The 14,774-nt window shown below is 39.6% G+C and overlaps 1 protein-coding gene across 1 annotated transcript in view; it reads left to right on the forward strand.

Annotated features, from left to right (window-relative positions):
• TFCP2L1 (transcription factor CP2 like 1) overlaps positions 1-14,486 on the forward strand; it is a 37,170-nt gene extending 22,684 nt beyond the window's left edge. Inside the window, exons 8-15 of the mRNA XM_054070273.1 lie at positions 1,170-1,261; positions 2,669-2,717; positions 2,814-2,907; positions 3,764-3,854; positions 4,528-4,628; positions 5,632-5,774; positions 7,820-7,871; positions 8,322-14,486. Of these exons, the coding sequence (XP_053926248.1) occupies positions 1,170-1,261; positions 2,669-2,717; positions 2,814-2,907; positions 3,764-3,854; positions 4,528-4,628; positions 5,632-5,774; positions 7,820-7,871; positions 8,322-8,359 (660 nt within the window). The 3' untranslated portion in view covers positions 8,360-14,486. The remainder of the gene's footprint in view (positions 1-1,169; positions 1,262-2,668; positions 2,718-2,813; positions 2,908-3,763; positions 3,855-4,527; positions 4,629-5,631; positions 5,775-7,819; positions 7,872-8,321) is intronic.
• Positions 14,487-14,774: the final 288 nt, after the last annotated feature.

Genomic DNA, 14,774 nt, shown 5'->3' on the forward strand with positions numbered 1-14,774 from the left:
ATAACTAAGATTACCTCAGGGTGCAGAATTACTAAGCAACAGGGCTCTGGACAGTGGTTTTAAAGTTCTGCTCCATCTCCCTGTGGGAATTTCTTGTCATTTGATTTAGTTCTTGTTTTTTGAAGTGGCTTGCTGGACTTCTAAAAATGAGGGTTTTTTCTTAATTTAAATAAACTTCCTGTTTGTGAGATCCAGTCCCTCCCACTCAATTTTCCTCACATTGCCAGGAGCGACCAGCATGTTTTCTGATTCAACGTGGTGGTTGTTAACAAGGCTCTTGTGTACACAGACCTAATTCTACTGAGTTGGCAGATCCCAAACTCTCCCTATGAGCTCTGATGCACTTTGACATATTGCATGGGAAATGTGGGTTGCCAAAGAGTTAAATATTTGCTAGTGCTTGTGGAGGTGATAAAACTCCAAAGCTACACTTGTCCTCTTTTTATCATTGCAAATAAGGGTACTACAGAGCATTTTCTTGAGCTATTGATGGCAGGGGTTTCCACAGAGCTAGATTTCTCCTACTGATTACAGTGGCTTAAATTCAGAACAGGGTCCCCAATTCTAGCTGGGTTACTCTGGTTTTACACTACTGTAATGGAATATGGGGTTTGACCTGTGCTTGTGAAGGCTTTTAGTAGCTTTGTGTTTGTTTGTCTATCTTAAATTTTCACCATGTAATAATATCCATGTATAACTCAATCTCTTAGACTGATAGTCAGAGGTTTTAACAGGCTGGTTCGAATTCTGCTCTTTCACTGGTATAAACCTGAAGCAATGCCACTGGAGCGTATTTGTCACTCTTGCCTGGATTTAGTTAGGGATTTATAATTGAGACCAGAGGTATTTCTGTATCATCGCTGCCTTCAGTCTGAGATGACTTACTGGCTTTGCTCTGACTTACAGCTGTGCACACTTTGGCCCAGTGTTATTTGGGGACAGGCTTTGTGAAATGGGAGAATTGTGGAATGCACAACTGGAATCAATCTCGCCCCCTGACAACCCACTTGGACAGCAGCGTAGAAAATCCATGGCCCGTCTCCTCCTCCCAGCAGGAGTGATGTGCTGAAGTTAGTGGTGTGGCCACAGTATGAATGTGGTATGAGAGGAGAATCGAATCCTTTATTTCCATCCTTATGAAAGTATCCCTGCTGCCTTTCTTCCAACAGTGCTCTCCCTGGCCAGATGTGCCTTATCAAATGAACAATGATCCATCTCCAAGCTACAACAGTTCTCCGAACAGCTTTAACCTTGGAGATGGGTATGTAACAAATAAATGCTTTATCTTTCCTGTTGATATGATAGTCTTTGTGTATATATGTTTTGTGTATCCCTGCATTTTATATCCTGGAAGAAGAGGCCAAGGACCACCTTTCCTAGTAAGAGGAAAATATTTCCCATAAAGCCTTTTAAGACCTTCCATCCAGGAATTCCCTGTAATGCAGGGTACTGTTTGTATGTCCACTGCTTCTGTGGTGGCTGGGAGGTGAGCATCAGTGGACCACCAGGGCAATTATGGTCACAAATTTCCTCTCTTACTCCTCTGTGGGGTTCATAGAACACACCATGCTCTGTATCAGCAGTTCCCAGTATTTTCTGGCAAGAGAGTTAGAGACTTTCAACCTTCAGCACATCTTCAGAGTTGATGTTTCTTACTTCTTTTCTGTCTTTCTAGTTTGGGGTGCTGAATTCCCAGTTGAATGGGATTTAAAAAAATTCAGGCTAGGTTCTCAGAAGCTGTTGCAGAATAAGGGATTAACATATGAGGCAGGTTTAATTGGTTAATAGAGCCATCATAAAGAAACAGTTTTGGTGGTCCTGAAATACCAAAGATGATAGCCGATGACAGAAATACACATTGTGGTCCCTCGGTACTTCTGAGTCTTCCATGCAACACATTTTCCCCTCGGAATTTGGCATAGGCTTTTCTTTTACTCTTGCAGGACTCTACAGCCTTGTCACCTCCCTGTGTAGCTCATTAATTAATTGATGTTTCACAAATTTTCAATGAGCAACCTCAACTGATGAATAATGAAAAACACTGAAATGACAAAAATTGGTGTTAGAAGACAGATCTGTTGAGCATTTTCTTACAGTGTTAGATTATTAAGTCTTTGGGAAATTCCTTGATGTGTTGGTCCTGTCTGTGTTTTGGGAAGTTTTAGTAGAAATATGGTTTTGTCTAATACAGTTAAACCATGATTTACTGTGTTTAAAATAACACCAGGTTTGAATTACAAGATTATTTATTACATTTTTTTAAAGAATCATTATTAGGGCGTAGATTTAGGTAGGGAATCTCTGGCTCATAAAATGTTTCAGTTCAGCCACACTAATAGATTACAACTTCCTTGCTTAGATGACGTCATTTTAGTGAGTCACCTGTATGGAAGAGCTTGAATGAGGTCAGTGTTTTCTCTGTGTTGAGTAGGACCTCAACTGACCAACAAAGGCTCAAGTAGAGTTTTTTAGGTTTGTGCTTTTTTTCCTTTCCTTGGTCCATATTTTGGACACTTTTTTTTAAAATGTAATAGAGAAAAAAGCCAAGTTGGTACATAACATGTGGCAATTGAGTCAAATGGAGGAGGGGGAAGAGGATGAACAATGCAATGTAAAATTTAAAATAATGTTTTTTTTTTTCTTTTCCAACTTCATATAATTTTTTTAGCAACAGTTCTCCAACCCACCAAGTGGAGCTCCTGCCTCCCAGCAATGATGTAAGTACTCGAGATCATGTTAATGTGGTGCTTTTCTTTTTTAGGACACTGGTGAACAGTTCATTTCAAGACCTTCTTATTCTTTTTGCAATGTAGCATCTCCTTCCTTCTGCTTCTATTCAAGATGCCCAGCAGTGGCTTCATCGTAATAGGTTCTCTCCATTCTGTAGACTCTTCTCAAGTTTTTCGGGTGAGTTTAAACAGTCCCATTATTTTGTCTTTATTCTCTTTCGTAAGTGCAGCTCATGCTTCATATCAACAGCATCTGCTGCTGGCCACTGTTGATGGGATCACTGGTCTGATCCAGTGTCGTTATTCTTTCATTCTAGATTAGTTAGTATTTGGCAAAACGGTTTGTAGAAATATAGAATAAGTTAAGATGGAAGAGAATAAGTTCAGATGGAAGGGACTTCTTCAGTTCATTAGGTGCAACCCCCCCTGCTTGAAAGAAGTCGAGGGCATTGTGCAGTTGCATTTGAGTATCTCCAAGGTCAGAAATTCTGCAATCTCTCTAATCAACCTTTTCAAATACTTGATTATTGTCACAGTGAAGAAATTTTTCCTTATACCTAATCAGTGTTTCCCATTTCTGTCTGCTGCCTTACATCCTGTCCTTGTGCAACTTTGGGAAGAGTCTGGCTCCATCTGCAGCTCCGTCTTCACTGTACTCTCCCTAACGGTAGCTGTAAGGTGGTGGAAGGAGGAATTGTTAAAGATGTTGAAATCTTGGGGAGCCTCTCTGACTTGCAACATGGTTAAACAGTCTGGTGAATGTGGCAGTTGGAGAAAATTGGGCATTTTAATAGCCACTGTTTAATATCTTGTCTCTGAGTTGGCTAGAATATCTTCCAGTGCAGCACTATTCTTCTGGCAGCTTCTAGCTCTCCTTTTCACAATTATTGATTTGCAGCGTGCACTTCTCTGAATTTACACCTCCTCTGATTTAACTTTGTGGATTCTTTCCCCCTGCCCTTTCCTGCTGCCCATATAATTTGGAAGCTAAGATTTACTTAACTTCTGAAAAAAAATCAATTTGAAATATGTAGGTGCTGACTTACTGAAGATGTCCAAAGAAGATTTTGTTCAAATCTGTGGGCCTGCTGATGGAATTCGGCTCTTTAATGCAATCAAAGGAAGGTTTGTACATCTTCCTTCCTATTTTATTCTTATGGCAGCATCCCTTGATAATTTCAGTGTTAACTAGAACTTACTCTTGAAACTGCAGCATTTAGACCTCCTTTTAACACTTTAGAGAGATCTTAGAGGCTGGAGTTCACAATAGTGTTCAAATCCAAGCACAGCTCAGAAATGTTGCTGAAATAGCATCATAATGTGGATCTTCAGTGGTTTGTTTACTACCAGCTGACAACTTTCATCCACTTCATATGAGAGAGACAGCCTACAATACCCTGTGTTGCATCTCCATCAGAGCTAACAAACCACAAATGAACCAGTCAAACCCTGGAGCCTCAAATGACTCTTAAACTTACTTATATGGCAATAACATAAATTCTCCAGCTGGGCAGATTTCAAATCAGTAGAGGCAGGTATAAGGAATTGCTTGGCAAGTGCTGAAAACTGTTTATTCTTATCTGATCCTGAAGAGATTAAGATGCTCTGCACTGTACCACCACCTCCCAGGGGGCTCTTACTAGACCTCCTAAGAGATCTAATCACCAGCATCAAGACTATCCCTTTGTTGTTTTTTTTATGCACAGCCTGAATGATTCCATCTCTCAGTATTTGCTAGATGACTAGAAAAATTTTACATCTACTAAATAACTCACTACTATTTTTTAATAATCCATAGAAATGTAAGGCCCAAGATGACAATTTATGTTTGTCAAGAACCAGAGCAAAACAGGTCCCATCTCCACCAAAAACGAGAAAATGGAGATGGCAGTCTTTGTGGTAAGTTCTAATTTGGATTTTGTTAAACACTTATCTGTTGAGAATGCTGCATTCTGCTTGAGCTCCTGCATTGAACAACTTGGTGTCCTGTGTGTTTAAAGAGGTCCTGTTTATCACAGTTCTGATACTTAGGTTGGTTTCAGGGCTACAGATTCCAGATGGTACTGTCTGCCTGGGAGACAGATCCAACTTGCAAGCTATCTGCAGAGGGCCCCATCAAAGTCTCTATTCAGTTGTTGGGAGGGACCATAGCATTAAAAACTGCCTTCCCATCCACACTTTGCTTTAGACTATGGCTTGTTTGAAAATATTCTGGGAAATGGAAGTTCAGTGTGTCTTAAAAGAGGTTCTGATTCTTAGAAGTTCAAAGCTTTTGGGGACTCATGGCTCTTAACCATTCCTTGTGACATGATACACGATCAAATGAGAATAAATATTGTCCTCAGTTCTCACACATAGCATTAACTGGGCACAGCTTTTCTACTTGGTTGTTTCTGTTTGGATTGGATATTAAAAATAATATTGTTATCTATAAAACTCTCATCTACAGTTGATTGCTACATCATGGTCTTTAGTTTGTGTCTATGGGGTCAGTGGGATAACATCTACTAAAATACTACTTTTGTGTAACATGATAACGTGTTATGCTATTTAATTGGATCTACTTTAAAATGGTTTTTTGGTAAAAGCACATTATCAAAGAATCTTAACACCTTTATGAGAGGGTTCTTTTAGTGGCCCATGATACATGTTGTCATTAGCTTCTGGGCAAAAGTGACGTGTGCTTTATTTGTGGACTGCATCCAAATACTGTCTATGTTTCTACAAATCATTAAGTTAGATATTTGGGGGCGGCTGTAAAGGTACTAAGCTTATCTACTGTCAAGATTTGAACCTTGATCTTAAACCTATTTGGTTGTTGATATTGTGCACCTTAGTGTTATCTGTAGTTGCTATTCTATAATTACTCTGTAATTCTGTAATGGCTTTCAACTTGTTGCAGTATACCATGCAATCTTCTTGGAAGAATTGACCACACTGGAATTAATGGAGAAAATTGCAAACTTGTACAGCATTTCTCCACAGCAGATCAATCGAATCTATCGGCAGGGACCCACAGGGATCCATGTATTAGTGAGCAATGAGGTAAGGGGTTAATAAAAACTCTGTCAGAGCCATAGTTGTCTGACTTCTTGAAGTTAGAATGACTTTTTAAATTATGGAATGAATCTTCAGTGAACCTTTGCAAAGTTACTAATATCAAAAAGTTAAACAACTCATTCATGCATACCATTGATTTTGGTTTGGTTTTAAAGACTTTGCTTTTTTTTTTTTTCTGGAAAACAAACCAAAACACAACAAAATCAGTAATTTTTGTTTCATGTTGGCTGCTTAAATAAATTCTGAAGTAAGGATCTATAGTGAGGACCTTTAAAACTGGATAGGAAAGTTTCTTTAAGAAGGCAAGTTTAAAAATCTTTAGGACAATTAGTCTTACACCTTTGCTGGTGATTACAACCACCAGGTCAGAGTCAGTGCTATGTAAGCATATATTTTAATTTCATGGACCTCTGTTAGTTGTTTTTGTCCCATTACAGGGTGGCTTAATTTAGTCCTTGCCATTAACTTGCAGGTTAATAGTGAATTGCCCTTTTTCCTCTTTCCCCCCCACTAAATTACTTATTCATGCACCAGAATCACTTATGGAGCTTCATTTGTAAGAAACATTGTTAAAACAAATGGAGCAGAGCATGGGTCTCAACTGGAGCCTAAATTGAAGGCTCTAATGCATATTCCTAAGGTCTCCTTGCTATTTCATCTTGATTAAATCTGAAACCTCAATGCTTTATGGATGTAAAATGCTTGGAGGCAACTCTTGGTAGGGGAATTGTCTGAGCCAGCTTGGGTATATAAGGCTTTAAGTATTTATTTAAGTCAATTATTAACGAAGTCTATTGCTTTTTTTTTTTAATAATTTTTTCTTGTTCCAGTACTATAGTGGCAAGAGTGAGGCACTCTATGAATGTACTTCATGCATCATTAGGCACAGACACACAGACTGGCCAGTGAAGTCTGATTTATGAGAGCAGGGGGTGGATGTTAAAACCAAAGAGAATAGGGTGATTAGTCTAAGATGAAAAGCATATTTGATGTGAGAACTTACAGCTTGAAAGTGCTTTACGTGAATGATATTCAACAGCTAGGAGAAGGCTTTTGCATGAAGTTGGATTCTCTGTGCTGATCAGAAACTTTCTGGTCACCCTTCTTCTGAAGTTAAGTGTTGAGCATCTTCTCCAACTGTATGAGACCTCTCTTGAAAGTTACTCATCTCCTCTGTCTCACGCAGCTACTCTAAGATGGGAGGAAGCATTGACGATGAAGCTTAAGTGAACATTTCAGATCGGATCTGAGTTCAACTGAATCTCTTAATTCACCTCTTTAGTTCAGGGCCTAACTAGAAGCTGTGTTCTGAAAATCTAGTTGTTTCTCAAGAATAACTCAAATAGCTTTAGATACTAATCTTGCTTCCCATGATCTGCCTTGCCTCTCATAGCAGTTTCATTAAGATTCCTGTGCCTCGGCAAAATACGAACAGGGACATTATTCCTGCAGGTGCAGTGTCTATACTGATGTCTGGTCAGAATAACCCGGTGGACACTGCTTTGTGGTAGCTATATGCCTTTATTCAGCAAGGAGTCTATTTGTCAGGGCTGACCACCTCTAGATATGATCCCAGATGTTCATGTAAGCTGAACAAAGCCTCGCTGTTTAGCTGAACGTGTGATTTACCTTTGCTAGGTTTTAGGAGAGGGACTGTATTCATCCAGCCTAAACTACTGTAGCTTCATTGAAGGCAATTAACAGCATGATGTTTAATAGACTAACTGGAGTGGTATAAGAACCTGCAGGATCAAGTGTGCAAAAGGGATGGTAAAATGCCGAACAAGCCAGATTGTTTCCAAGTAAGCACTTAAGTATAAGCTTCTCTTAAGTGCATTAGCAGCTTCAAGAATGTTAATTAATCAGTCGTGTACTTCAGTAATCTTATGAGTAGGGTTGTTCAGGACTGTGTAGGACTAGATACCAAATGCTGTTTGATAACTTCTCAAAACTCTATAGTGGCACTGAAAGAAAATTAAATTAAATTGCTAAAAATATTTTGTGTTGGCTTTTTTCCTTCTGCCCTTCAGATGGTCCAAAACTTCCAAGATGAATCTTGTTTTGTAATCAGCACATTAAAAGGTATGTATTGCTGCCGCTATTACATGTAGTTCTAAAGATAATTTCTCCTTTCAACTGCACTGAACGTTATCACAAACTTGGTGTTGTTATATTGAAAAAATAAGTAATCTAATCTAGTGTAAATCAAGGTGTTGCATCAATTTACACTGATGGTGATTGATCTATGCTTTCCTCCCAGTTACAGTGTTATAAAACTTTCATAACTCCAATGATAACACTGACATAAATGACCAAAAATCCTTAGTAAAATGTTAAATGTTGACAGTTAGCATGTTGTATTTTTTTTATTATAAATACTTTGACCTAGATGTTCAACATTGATTTTTATGAATGGATTGTGGAACAAGAGTACAAACTATTGCAAACTGTCTAAGAAGAAAATCTGGAGTTCTGTATCTGTGCTGTTTTCTAAAAGCATTGAAAAAAATGATTTGCATTTCTTTGTTACAGCTGAAAGCAATGATGGCTACCACATCATTTTAAAATGACCGAGCTGCACCAAAAGACTTTAACAGCCTAAAATTTAGTGCCTCACTGAGATTGCTACAACCTAGACTGGAAACATGAAGAACCTTCTGGATAAAATGGTCCTATGAACTAAGAATTACCAAACAGCTTAAGGAAAAACTTGCTTTTACAGATATACATTTTTGGTGGTGTGTGGTTTTATTTTTGGGCTTTTTGAAGCTGGAACTGAGAACATCCTCAAAGCTTGTCCATGTTTCTTCCTCCTTCCCTTCCTCTTCAGTCTTAAAAATTGTCAAGGTTTCTCCTTATTACTTAAAAACATCTGCCTTGTACTAAAGGGAAATGAAAGATAAACAAACACCTGTTCTCTAGACCCCTCATGGTTGGGTGAATTGATTTATTTACTGTTCTGAGTGCTCCCTTCCTTTCAACACACACCCTGTTGCTAATGGATGTAGCCTCCCTGGGGCTCTTTTACTCTTTGAGGTGAAAGGCTTGGGGCTAAATCTAGAAACAGATTGGTCAAGGCAGAGGATGGATTTGGTGCCCAGTCCTCACCTAGAGTGTCAGCCCTGGAAGCCCATACTTAGCTGCTTTTTACAATGTCGATGTGCTCAAAGTCCAGAGACCTCAGTCCGTCCTGCCAGAGCTTCTGTAATACCGATTCAACAAAACAATTTTGCAGGGCTTGAGGGAGGACAGAAAACCCAAGGCAAGCAGTTAAGTACCATATTGTATCTTTATCTTTAGATTAGTCTCCTTGAATGGAGTATATGAATGTTTTCTGAGGAAATGTTTTGAACATTGAAAGTTATAGAGCTCATGACAAATTCATACTATGGATTTATTCTAGTCTACAAAGCATTGATTAACTATCTTTACTGTAACTGGGAATTAGCTTTTATAATAATGATTTTTTCCTCCTTGCTACTCACTAAAGTAAGTAAAACTGAGTGTTGATTGAGTTCAGGTAACAGATCATCTTAGTTGCTGCTTCTTGTATTCTTGCTATTTCACTCTTGACTCCTATATCTGCTACTCAATATCTGCTACTATGGTCAACTCCACCCTCCCTTGCTCTTTGGGATGCCATCCAGGCTCCACTAAGCTGAAAAAGTGGCCTCCATTGATGTCAAAGACAAACTGGATCACACCCTTCTTGCACGGACGGGGCCATTTCACTTTTGACAGTTAATTAATAAGGCTATTTCCCAAACAGAATGTCCATATAGCATCAAATTCTGATTTAATTTCATCTTGAGTTGAGATGGAAATCTGGAATACAAAAATTTTCCTGGAATGGACATTTTTCAAAAAATGAGGAACTGTCAGCTGGAAAACGCTGAATAAAACGTTCTAGCCTTTTGAAATGGAAACATTTAATTAAATCCATTTGGCCCTTAAAGCAGCATCAGTTTGAGCTACTGTTGCAGACCTCAGAAATTACCATTCAAGTGCCTTGTGTGCCGTGTCTTCCTTGGAGCTGAGTTTTTTGGCTGAGTTACAGATCGCATGATGCTCTTACTGTGGGTTAGTCAAAGGGGGAATGCGTCATAAAGGCTGGAGGGGTGCCCAGGAGCCCAGCCTTCTGGGAAAGAGGGGGACATGGAGCCCTTGAATTACAGCTCCCAGCTGGTAGTGGAGGAATTTGAACAGACAAGGACTGATATTTTTCGGACAAAACCAATGTGTTTCAAGTTTTCCCAACAGAAATAAACAGCAAAATATTGAGAAAAGCAACATTTTTTTCATTAAAAACATCAAGTTTTGCGCAAAATCTCCACCCATCCCCACTGATTTTTTTTTCACCAAAAATAATACTAGAATAGAAAATCATGTTACAATGGGAAAACCTTCAGCCAACTCAGCTAATTGAGTAACATTGCCTACTTAGCCACAATCTTGCTCAACTGGCCATCCTAGATGCTCCATGAAATGTAGTGTTTCTCCAAAAAGGATGCCCAAGCTTTGGGACATGGCGATTTGTTCCCATGAAGTGAAGGAGCTGGAGACTTCTTGGTTGACCACAGGTTGAATAGGTGAGGAAGTTGTATGTGGCCTCCAGGAGTGAGGGAAATCAGACAGAGAAGCTGGGAGAAGCTCTGGAGGAAGTTATGCCTTTGTAGAGGATAGGGCTTGCCATCTTTTTGAGAAGGTGAGGCCATGCTTTGGTGCCTGTGTCACCTTTCTCGTTCTGCAGTCTGATCTGTGCTGCTCTGCATGTAGAGTAGGACACCTGGGTGGCTCCCAGACCGGGGCACTGAGTCATCCAGGTGGTGTCCACACAGTTACAGCTGCCTTCCAAAACAGGGAATAAATTCCAGTTGTGTTTGTGAGTAGGAGGGACCAATGTGCTCCTGCGTATCAGGAGCTGTTTGGTTTATTTTGTCGGGAGCACTTAGAAGATGCACAATTGCTGTAGTTTTTCATTCTGTTTTGTAATACTGGCCTAATATTTGTATGGCTCGTGTTGGCCACCTTCTCATCAGGTGCATTAGGTTTAAAAAAGACCTTGGAGTTGCCAGAAGTATAGCCTGTACTGTACCCACTTATATGTGATAGCCCTGTAATTCAGGGGGAAGGCAATACTGAAAAACAGCAGCATGAAAAAAGAATAAAGGGAGCTTTGTTCCCAGAGTTAGAGACTGAGAACTATCCCTAACTCTGTCCCTGCCATGATAGGGGGTTTGGAACTAGATGATCTGTAAGGTCCCTTCCAACCCAAACCATTCTATGGTTCTAACTGTTTGCTCATTTTATAAAAAAATAAGATTTGTTCTTGATTATTTAAAAAACAGATCTTGCCCATGAGGAACGATATGCAGAACTCTTGTAGTGTTTCAGTAGCATTTGCTTGATTAATTTTAAACAAGAATAACTCTCTGTTAGGGCCTTGTTATATTTAAATTTTTAAAATAAATTAATGTTATACTGATATGAGGGTGAATTTAACAATACATCATGTTCTCCTTTCCACACTGTAAGAAGGTATACCAGAGTAGACAATCACACAAAATATAAATATTGTCCTACAGGATGGGTTCTACCGTTGTATGTATGTTAGCATGTTTGTAAAGCTGTAGAACTTCAGTGTATATGTGAGGCCTGCACTTTCCTGACAGTCATTCTAGTCCTTGTTGAGCTTCTCTAATCCAGGCAGAACCTTTGAGGTCTGTGCTTGGTAATATAGTGATGCAGCACAGCTAGTTTGGTGTCTAAGAGAGTGTAAAGTTACTTCAAGTTAGAATCATAGAGTGTTTCAAGTTGGAAGGGATCCATATGGATCATTGAGTTTGACTCCTTTCTACTTGCAAGACTACCTAAAACTAAACCTTATGACTAAGAGTGTCATCCAGATGTTCCTTGAACTTTGACAGGCTTGGTGTTGTGACTACATCCCAGGGGAGCTTTTTCCACTGACCAACCACCCTCTTCATGAAGAATCTTTTCCTAATGTCCAGTCAGAACTTGCCTTGACACAGCTTCATTCGATTTCCTTGTGTCCTATCACAGGTTACCACAGAAAGATCAGCACCTTCCCCTCCACTGTGCCCCTTAAGGAAGATGTAGACACTGATGCATCTCTGGGTGTTAGGAAAACATATTGTACCCTTGTCCTTTGTCTGATGCTGTGTAACCAGTGGGTGGTTGTGTGTGGGCAAACTGGCCATGAGTGATCGTGTCTGAATGGCTAATGCAAGTGCTCAGAGCAACATCGGTGTGAGAGTGGACTACTGACCAACCTTTCTCTCTGCCCTCCAAAGCAACAAAAACAAAACCTTGCCCTGTTGAAGTTTGGGAGTTTGTCCATACAGGAACAAAGCAAAGACTTCAGGATTTATGTTGGTGGCTTATGTGAAGAGTGAGAGAGAGAGACGTGTCTCACTTGTGTAAGTGGCAGGCAATCTAGCTAACTGCTTAAACTCTCACTGTGGTTACAGAGGGTCTGACATCCCTGGAGAAACTAATTTGCCCTAGTTGAGGATATGACAGCTTCCAGGAGGAAGCTTTTATCTCCTCGGGACTGGAGGAAGCACTAATCTTTGGCTGGATGTCTATATTCAAGATAGGCTAAAGGCAGAGGAGATTAGTAGCTCCCCCAAATCCAGATATCCAAAAGGGTTTTGCATTTACTTTTAAGTACCTGTTACATTTATTCTTGCCTTTTTTTTTTTCTTCTTGTTGTTGTTGCTCCTATTTCCTTTTTAAAAAGTAGCAAATGAAACCTCCTGCTTGAAGTGATTTAAATGAGTCTTTTTTTCAGCTCTATATGTGAAATTTGTACAGCAGACCTTTGTAAGATCTGGAGTTTAGGATTACAATTAATAGTATGGTATCCCAAACTGTCCAGCTCTTAAGTTGTATGTATGGTAACAGCCGCTACTTGTAGAAGTGGGCTTGCTAGGGATGAAAAGGCAGAATCATCATACGATTAAAACCAATATGACTCCAGTCAGTACTGCTAAGTTTTAATTAAAACTATACTGGCTGTTTGAAATTATTTCATAAATTGCAGAAGTTTCTCTGGCAACTGAGTAAATTGAGATTAGTTAGTATGACACTGCTGATGGTCTGAAAATTCACAGAAATGGCCATGAAACACAGCTGCAGGGCAGGGGCAAATAATCTGGTGACAGAAATTTGTGCCATCTGCCTGAGACGCCTGGCAGAACTGGTGTTAAAGCTTCTGTTCTTTCAGCTGGCCCTGCCTGGTTAATTGGCTAAAATAGAAATAATTCAGTCTGGAAAGTACTGGAGTTCTGTTGTCTTAGTGTGAAATTTAATGGGCAGAAGTTTCAAGATTTGCAGGTGATAAACAATTTTTGCAGTTGAGAAGTCCTGAATGGCATTCTTCTTATAATGTAATATACATATTTATGCGCATATATATATACACACATACAAACCGTACTGTATCAAAACATATATGTGCTGAGTACTTTTGTTCTTTGGCTTTTACTGGTACTCTGCTTTGTTTAATGGCAGTTCAATGTAAAAGACTCCGGTAGGTTAAGCTTTGAAACCCAGCCATTCCTTGGGTAGAAATGTAGAAGTCCATAATAATGACTCTAGGTGATTTGGACATGGTACACTTGGAGAGATGTAAATTTGATGAATTTCTGCAATATAAATTCCAGGCCTTGGTGAAGGCAAGCATATTCCTGCAGTAACACAGCAGTTCTATATTGCAGCTTCTGAAAATTAGTTAGATTAAAAGCAAAATAGATTGTCCAATGCTTTGTAAACTAGTAAGAGCTACTCCCTGAGCAGAACAACCATATGATGACTTTCCTAGCTCGATGTTGTATTGCTTAAGCATTGGCTGTAATTCTAACTATCATCTGGTTGATGACTGGGACAGTGGTTATTTTCATTTCTGTTTTTGTTTTTGACTGGTCTCAAAGAAATACTTGTATTCAGACTGTAGCTTTTCTTTCTCCTTCAGTTGTGAAATGGTTTAACTTTATGCTACTATTAGAAACATTTTCTTAAGATTATAATCGGTTTGATCGCACAGGGTACTCAAAGGGGGAAGTGTTCCTTTGGCCTTGGTCATCGCTACTTGTAGGCGAATATGAGAAGGCAGACTGGAGTTGTATTTTAATATTCTTGCCTCTGTTTAAAAAAAAATGGGTTAAGCTGGTGCCTATTTTTTGTGCATTTCCAATTTGTGCATTTCCGATTTGTGCATTTCCAATTTGTACCTTTTATTTTTTGCCATTCCTTCAATATTCTTCTGCTCTCTGGGGGGGGACACACATTGGTAAGCAGCTGGCGTGTCCAACTTTTTTAAGCAACCTGCTGTTGTCCCAGTTTGCTTGGGGTGAGTATTTATCTTTCAAAGGGCTAAGGGAGTTACCTCTCTTCACTGACAATGCAGCCGTTCGAGACAGGCTGACCACAAAGTCAGCGTGACAGGCGAGGGCAGGTAGAGGTGGGTTGATTGGAGGCTGAGGCATACCAGTTGTGAGTAAATACTGCCACACTCTGTCTTTTTGTTTGTTGGCTTTTGGGTTTTTTTTTTTTTTTTGTACATGAATTAAAAAGAAAAAAAAAAAGCATATTTTGCACTGGCTCTTGTACTGTTGTGCAGAAGAAATCTGTATCTAGAATCTGTGCTCCAGTCAAAATACAAATAAACCTGTTTGTAAGAAGCATGGGTTTGGTCTCTGCTTTGCTTGGTGTGAATGGGCGCAGGAGAGCTTTGGTGGTGGCTCCTCCTTGGTGTGCGGATGTAAGGTGCCGGGCACACTCTCAAAATCAGTAGGACTGAAGTGTGCAAAATGCTGCTGAGAGAACATCAACCGTAGCCAAATGTCCCACAGTGTTTTCTTTGTGTTTGGACTGACTTCACTTCTCTGCAGCACAATGCAGCGACCAGTTTGTATTTAATCCAGGTCAGGGCATGAGTTCTTACAGAAACCGTGACAATGG

Source organism: Cuculus canorus, chromosome 6, assembly GCF_017976375.1.
Source record: "Cuculus canorus isolate bCucCan1 chromosome 6, bCucCan1.pri, whole genome shotgun sequence".
Classification (NCBI taxonomy): domain Eukaryota; kingdom Metazoa; phylum Chordata; class Aves; order Cuculiformes; family Cuculidae; genus Cuculus; species Cuculus canorus.